Here is an 8,360-nt window from a genome sequence, read left to right on the forward strand (position 1 = left end):
ATTTGGTAAAAAAAACCACTTAAATCAGTAGAATAAATATGTCAGTGAATGCTCAATGTGTTAGGTTCAGTTTTTATTTACTGTTTTAGTAATTAGTTTTCATCATGCTGTCCTCTTAACAAGTACTCCTAGTTACCACTACTATCACTCTTCTTTTTTAGTGAAATCAATTATTGTATTATAGTAGAGCTTCTGTCTCAGATTGGGAATACACAGAAATTAAGAGGTAATAGATAATTTAGGAAGCTCATAAGTTTCAAATTGTACCTGTGCTTTGTAAGGTAACATGCAGTCTGTTGAATTTCTTCATAACATAATCAAATATGTGGATATAATTTCTACATGCATATTATATATACATGGAACATATATGTATACATATTTCCATTAGAATTAAATCAAACAGGTTATATGCAGGAACATATATGTAAGGCTAATAAGATACATAAATAGGGGAAGACGACAGAGAATAGAATTCAAGGTCAGAAATAGTGATTCAATAGCAGTATAAACCAAGTAATCAACTCAGTCATTTCTGCCTCCAGCACTCCAAATTCTTCAGTTCTATCGCAAAGACAGTCCTGTTATTTACAGGCCTTGGGGGATGAGAATCATCACCCCAGGAATCCTCTGTGGTTAAGTTACTTACAGTTATTTTCCTTATTTCTATGATACAATGCAAATATGACACATGACACTATGATGTATTTTTGTAGAATCCAAGGGAAAATGGGCAGTCTATCTCCTATGTCTGTGCTGGCTGCATCCCATCTTGTTTTGCAACAACAGAGTTCTGTGAGAGGACCAGCCCTGCTGGAATCCCTGTTTGCCATTTTCCAGTACCCTGGGGCTCACCCTCTATGACTAACTCTGTTCCTAAATCTATAAACTTGCCCAACTAAGATTTCAGACCCTGGGAAGGATATGAGAATTCCCACTATTTCCTCCTTTGACATTTACAACAGTACTCAGCATCTGTAATGTGAAATTATGAAGCCACAGTAAATCTTACACGTTCTGTGAGAACAAAGCAATGCAACAATGATTGTAAATCTGCCCACGAATCATAAACAACTGATGTAAACAAGTACAAATGTAAATGGTGTGTCTGTGTGTATATGTGTATTTAAGTATTCCTCCTTATAGTCCAATACCTTTCTCCATTCTACTTCCCAGGAAGAAAAGCTGGATATTGGAAAAGAGATCAACATTTTCTAATACTACTAGGCTTTTTTTTAAAAAAAAAGGAGTGTGAAAACTGGTGCATTACATATCACACCCTGTTCTATTTAGGTTTAAGATAATTGCCAAATATTGTCTCTTGAATTTTAGATGAAGACAAATATTAATCCTTTTTTGTAGACAAAATGTACCATTTAATTGACAAGGAAACATTCTTCTGTAAAGTTGATTGAAAGACATGTGTCTAAATCTTCTAAGAGTTCTGGATTTTTGTAATAAACTTTAGCATGAAAATTATATAACAGAAATATGAGGTAAAGTTTATAGCCTTGCAGTAATTACTTTTATCAGATGGGTCTCTGATATTTTGACTTAAATATTGCTTCTTTGGGACATCTTGCATACCAAGAGCTCGCTTAAAATTATAGGGGTTTTAGGAAAACAAAACAACAGTTTAGACCAAGTTGTCTGTTCTCTGAGGCTCTTTCCTGGAAAATTGCTTTGTAGTAACTAGTAAGCTAATTTCCCTCAAAGGCTTTGTTGTATCCTTTCAACCTTAACATTATGGTCAGAAAAACAAGCTGAATGATACGCATCAGCAAGAAGTTGAAGCTGAGGTGTCACACCCCACGGAATTAGAATTGAAGTTTCCCATTAGTGGAAAAGGAAAAAAAAAAACCCTAAAACAAAAAACAACAAAGCTAATTTTACAGCAGCCTTCTTATTCCTACCATTCCAATTTATCAGATTCTGTAGAATTAAAATTTTACATATAATTTTAATTAGTTTTATAGATGCTTTCCTTATACTGTTTCTCTCTGTCTCAGAATCATGATGGACTCACTCAGCCTTGCTTCAGAGGTGCTAACATGTCCTCCAGACTCTTACTAGAGCCACCTGAAATTGTAAATGCTCAATACCGCTGAAAATTAGACAATGTCTTAGACATCATAAAAAAAAAAAAAAAAAAAAAAAAAAAAAAAGCTACGATACAAGGCTATCTTACTCTTCATGACATCATAACATTTTCTCTGAGAAGTTCTTACAATCAGGCAAACTGAGCCATCCCCACGAGATATTTTTAAAGTTTTTCAAATTTCTCTGAACAAGTACGTGTTTTTCTTTCTTGTTACTAGATACATGTGCATTCAATGGTTTCAAATCTCAATTTTTGTGGGTAGAACTTTACAGCACGTCAACATTAATCACAAATGCTCATACAAGCCAGTGCTTTCAGCCACATGAGAGTGTAAAGAATGGAGGTTTTATGAGTGCCATGGTATGGAACGCGGAAGGAAGGGAAGGTAAGGCAAAGGAAAAAGGCAGCAGAATAAAAGAGAACGGAGAAATGAAAGGAACACAGGCCCTCCATGCCTTTCCAAAAGCGATGTTCCAAAGCAACCTGTATCTTAGGAAACCCAAAGTTGTTGGCTGCTGACATCCAAGACTTCCTAGTTACTGCCACTTTCTATGCTCCTCCAGTCCTTCACTAGACTGCTGCTAATTGTGATGGTTGGAGATAAAGGACACTAAGCTAGTTAGACTTGTTGCTCAGAAACATCACCCCCTAATACAAACAAACAAGCAAAAAACCACAGGTAGACTACAAGTTTCTACTACGTTTCTGCACAGGAATTCTGGGAAAGGAAGGAATTTTAAAGACATCCACAGAATTCTTTATGTCTCATGCACTGGCGCTTGGAAATGAGATGCTGATAATGGAGTTGAAGCTACAGCCTGTCCCTCTGCATCCTGTTTGGCTGCCTGAAGTGCCTAGCCTCTCGTGGAGGAACGGGCGGCTTGTGTTAGGGAGTGAGGGGCTGTTTCTGTGTCAGCCAACCAAAGCAATCAAACCGACCACCCTAGTGCTGCCTTAGACTTGTCAACCAAAGACGTGCAGAAGTCAGCGAAGCCGAAGGACGGAAGACTGTGTCAGAAGGACTGGCCGGAGGCGCGGTCACCTCAGGCGGCTGCGGGGGCCGGGCGCGGGCGGAGGCAGGCGGCGGGCAGCCGCCGCTCCGAGCCGGCTCCGCCTTGGCACTGCTGCCTCTCACAATGAAAAAGAGGAAAGCGAACGTGAGGCTCTCCCGTGTCCTTTGCGAGTCCCGAGTGGCACCGGCGGGGAAAGGAGAAATGGTCCCTGCTGGTGCTGGGAGAGGTCGTGTGCCTCTTCACTGCTGCCCTGCAGGAGGGGAGGCGGAGGAGCCGAGCGCTAAGCGGGGGCACAGCTGTGCAGTGTTTTAGCCCTGAGAAAGGCGGGTGTGAGAGAGGGTAACTTTGCCTGCAACCCTAAAGAACTGCGTAGCTTGAAAAAACGATGGGTCGCGATGAGCACGCCAGCCCAGTGTCACCTGCGGGGTTACGGCAACAGGCACCCTAGAGCAGGTGAGCGGGTGTGGAGGAGTTGGAAAGGAAGGACGCTATCCCTGCTCCAGTCAGTGTGTCCCTGCCCCCTTTCATGAGTACATACAACACAACACAGGAACCAACAGAACACACGCACGCAAAGATGCAGGCACCGGCATCGACCATCTGGATATGATGAAACCTGAACCTGCTGTTACTCTCCCGACCATTCCTGCTTCGGGGACGAGCCAGCACCTCGCTGCGCTCACCCGCGCCCCACCGAGGAAAGCCATCCGCCAGTAATCCCATACCCATCGTCAGTAACACCATAAATCAAGTGACTGGGAAAGAAGAGGTGGGGAGGGGCTGACAGAGCATGAAGGGAGAGGGATTGAGGTTGAAATGAGGGAAAAGGGAGATTGCAGAGGTGGCTGAAAGAAGCAGGGCTCGCTTTGTCCCTGCTAAATACTCCCACATGCCAGGTACCTATCACTGGAAATGCTTTTCATTTTCTCATCACTTCTCCTGTCAATGAGCCATTTAAAATCTCAGTGCTTCATCTCCCTTCATTTTGAAAGCTGCCCTTGTTCCGCTTGTCACAACTGCGAGAGGGGAACAGAGGAACAACAGCAGCGGCAAAGCTTCATTTTAGCCAGGCAGACAAAGAGTCGACCTTGGTGACTGCTCTCTCTTGGAGCGACAGGCAAATAGAAGAAATGGAGGAGCCTTGTGAAAATCTGGACATTTCCTTGATTTCCTCTCGCATTTGCCTCCACTAACAGATTGCAAGCTTGCTTTTTTTTTTTTTTTTTTCCTTTTTTTGGTGGAGGGAGGTGCCAATCGAAGCGTGCAAGTATCTGTGACTTCTCTCCTAAATCTCAGGAGGCAAACTCACCGATGCTGCCTAATTGTTTTCCCCTCTTTTATGCCCTCTTCCCCCTTTCGGTAAGGCGTGGAGCAGTGGAGTTTCCATTCCCTACTCCTCCAAACTTGGCTTGTATCTCCCTTGCTTCAGTGGTGCTTCTCATTTCTCTCATGGTGTGAGGGTAGGGAGCTTTCCTGAGTGTCTCGTTCACGTAAAGGGAAGAGAGCAGGATTCATCACCCTGTAGCTGATCAGAATCACTCCGTTGGCCTTTTCTAAGGCTGGATCGGGATGTGTTTGTTTGTTTGTTTGTTGGTCAGTTTGTTATAATGCCTTTCATGCCTCTCAGTTTTCAAGGGTGTAATTTCTTTGCTTTTTTACTCCGTGGGTATTGAAGGAATTTTTGTTTGAGATAGTTTCATGGCGTAATGAAACTGAATCCTTGTGTAAGCAAGATTTTCATTGAAAAAGGAACAATTCCTCTTTACTTTGCTCTTCCTATCACCCCTTCCTCAGCAGTTCTGAAATTCCTTTCTTCGACCTTCTCCTGCTTTCTTACCCCTTTTCTAACCCCTATCAAGGGGTTTGAGGGCTCCAAAAAGGCATGAATTTATAGATAAATGTGAAAGATTTGTTTTGTATATTATATATATCCAAAAAAAGCCTAATTTTTCACATATGAACATGGTTCCTCTAAGCATCCTGGGATAGTTTGACATTTGTAATGATGGGAGCTGTGGATCAAGACTGGGGAAATGGTGACAGGACAACGACAAAATAGGAAAAGCCTGAGAAGCAAAGCTGCGGAAGTGGTCGACACGACAGAATGACAGCAACAGTTTGTATGTTCTGATGGGTGGGCTGAACTGTTCAGTAGAATGTTTAAGCAAGGAACGGTTTGGGGCTAGAGCTTGCAGAGACAGGGTGTGGTAAAAAGGCTTGCCGGCAATGGTAGAGCAGACGTAGGATCTGGGAGGTCATCTTGCTCCCAAAATCGGAATGTTTTACCGTGGGCAGGTATCATTCTCGTTTGCCTCTGCTTTCTGGGGGCAGGAGCTGTGTTGACACAATGGGAATGTAAATGGAAGTGAATGCTTCATAGTGCGAGTGGAGAGAGAATTAATATAAACGCCCAGAATAGATGCGTGCTGCAGTGAGTGTAAGCCAGCTCTGTGAAGCTGGCTGCCTGAAGGAACTCGCATCCAGAATGTAAATCTCACCTCCTGGTCGGCAGTTTCTTGGAGAACTGCCCCGATCCAAAGGAAGGTCTATGGAAACTACTAGGGTCGCACCGCGGAAGCTTAGGCCCTGACAGCGGGAAGGAACGGAGAAACAGCCGTTTTGCAAAGCCCATTTTTTATCTATTTCTTGGGGCTGTCTCTGGCGCTTCACCCAGCTTTTGCCCTCTTGCCCAGCGTTTTTTTCCCTAACCGCACCCCCAAGGACAGGCGGCGGCTCCAACAGGTGCCGGGGAAGCCGCTCCAGCTCGTCCCTCGGTCGGGTGCTGCCGCCCCGCGACTCGCGCTCACCAAGCAGCCGCGGCGGAGCCGCCCCGGAGCCCCCGCACCGCGCCCGCGGGGCCCGCGCAGCGCACGGCGCGCCGGCCGCACCCGGCCCGAACCCCGCGCCGAAACGCGCTAGTGGCAGAAGGCTGAAACGGGGAAAAGAAACAGCCCGAAGGCCCGGTCGGTGCTGAGAGCAAATCGTCTCCAGACCGGGCAAAGCGCCGGGAGCGGTTCCCATTCGATAGATGGAAACAGAAAAAGGCTGCCTTTATTAAAATGTGAATAAACGTCGCAGGCAAGCCCCTTCCCCTTGGATAACCCGCGTCAGGATTAACGCGGGATGAGGTAAAAGCCCTCCAGACCCTCCCCGTGAAACGCGAATTGCCTTTTCAACGCGAATGCAAATGGGGGGAAAAGCAGCTGCAAAGCTCTACAATAAACTGTTTCATCCAAGCCAGCGCCAGCTCAGGAAGGCACGCCTTTGAATGCCACCCCCACAAGACACCTCCTTCCCACCCGTGCAGGCAACCTCCGTAGGCGATAACCAAGTCTAAAAACTCGGAGAGGATCGATAATGTCTACTAAATATTCTGGGACTGTATGAGTGTGGCGGGGGGGAGGGATGAGGATAAAAGGGTGATTAATCGGATATTAATCACTGGCCACAAACAAGGGGAGATTATTTCGGGTAGGCAGCCGACTGTGGGGAGTAGCAGAATAGATCCTTTTACTGAAGGCACGCGTGATGGGATCGGCACTTCACTGTTTAGCGACGCCTGTGTAATTCTGCAGGTGCACATTATTCAAGCCACATATTTCTTCTTTTCTCTGTGTGTAGCATTTCCCTTAACTGTCTGCAGGCACAGACTTAGTGGAGATATTTATGCCGCTAACTAGACATTTCCTTTTTTGCTCTCCTTTCATGAACACAGAAGAAAGAAGAAAGCAAAATAGCCCCTGCCATGGGGAAAAAAGAAATTAAAAAAAAAAAATAGAGACAAACCCCATCACCCAACTCCCTTACATACATCAGAGAAAAGGGACCAAGGGAGGGAAGAGAAGAGGTGTCGATCTTTGCACCCAGAGACAGACCATGCCTTCAAGGCTGAATTACCAACGCACCTTTCCGACAGCCTGGGAGCCCTGCATGCGTGCAGACAGCTGAGCGTGAAGCGCATTTCGGGCTGTGAGACGGCTACGCGTACACTGGGCTCCTCCGTAACTTTCCACCATGCAACGGGTTAACTAATAAGTGCATCGATACAAGCATTCCCGCAAAGATCCCGCAGGCTCGACCGAAAACCAGAATTGTAGGTAATCCCCCCACACAACCCCTCACTACATCATCGTCACCTTAAAAAGTGAGCCAGTGGGATTTGTTTGAATATACACTAGTTAGAGGCTATATGAACCAACTCACGTCTCCGTTTGAGCATACTGCAAGAATATTTATTGAGCCCCAGCTCAGTCACTGCATTGAACGCCAGCTTTGGCAAGCAAATACATTTCCTATCTCAAAAGAGAGCTCTGAATCAACTCCTTCTTCCCCCCCCCCCCTCCCGCTTTAGCGATCATTTACATATTTCCATTGCAAAGTACCAAGGGCAAAAATATAAAATAAGAGATAAATATATTTTGAAACACACCTTGGTACAAGGCGAGAGCTTGCAACGCCCTGACAGAAAGCAAATGGACCCCTAAAAATATACCACTCAAAACTACCCTACCTTTCACACACGAAACCATCAATAAAAAGACGAGGTTCCAAAATGTAAATCCACTTTTAATCTCCATTTTCTTCACCAGGATGAAGTCCAGCCGGCCACATTTAGTACATCCCCTTTCCCAAAAGTCTGCTAATTTCGATTCCTTTGCACGGATTTCCCCTCTGCAGATCCCTTTCATATTATTCTTGAGAGCTCCTAATTCCTATTCCTCGGCCAGGCGCAGCGGAGTTGTTGCTGTTGATGGTGCGCGGTCACAGCTCGGAGTGAATGGTGTTTCTGGGATACCACAGCAACCTTGACGAGGACTCAACCATCTCTCCAACGGGGGCACAAAGTCTCAGCTACTCTCGATCGTGTCTTTTCCTCCCCCCCACCCCCCCGCTACCCCAACTCCCTGCACAGCCGAAACCCACCACAACCCTGCCTCCTCACAGCATCCACCGGGAGCCACGGGAGAGCACCTCAACGCTCAGACGCTCTCTCCAATAAACTCCGACAGTATTTGCAGTTGAGACTCTTCCCCCACCCCCTCGTTCCCTCAGAGATCAGTTCTGCCTGAGAGAACGGCTCGGGAGATAACGGAGTGTCGGGGTCCCCCCGCCGCCCGAGCAGCCTGGGGCTCGCCCATCCCGCCGCCGCTCGCGGCAGCGATCACAGCCTCGTCATTAGCCACGCACGTGCGGTGCCCGGGGCTGCCATCGCCACAGCGGCTGGCACACAGCGGCGGATCCGCGCC

At 46.3% G+C, this 8,360-nt stretch overlaps 1 protein-coding gene across 2 annotated transcripts in view; it reads right to left on the minus strand.

Moving 5' to 3' along the window:
* CSMD3 (CUB and Sushi multiple domains 3) overlaps positions 1-7,973 on the minus strand; it is a 580,968-nt gene extending 572,995 nt beyond the window's left edge. For both annotated transcript variants that reach the window (XM_066334988.1, XM_066334980.1), the window contains exon 1: positions 7,625-7,973. In XM_066334988.1, coding sequence (XP_066191085.1) covers positions 7,625-7,802 — 178 coding nt within the window. In that variant the 5' untranslated portion in view covers positions 7,803-7,973. The remainder of the gene's footprint in view (positions 1-7,624) is intronic.
* Positions 7,974-8,360: the final 387 nt, after the last annotated feature.

Source organism: Sylvia atricapilla, chromosome 1 (genome assembly GCF_009819655.1).
Source record: "Sylvia atricapilla isolate bSylAtr1 chromosome 1, bSylAtr1.pri, whole genome shotgun sequence".
Lineage (NCBI taxonomy): Eukaryota > Metazoa > Chordata > Aves > Passeriformes > Sylviidae > Sylvia > Sylvia atricapilla.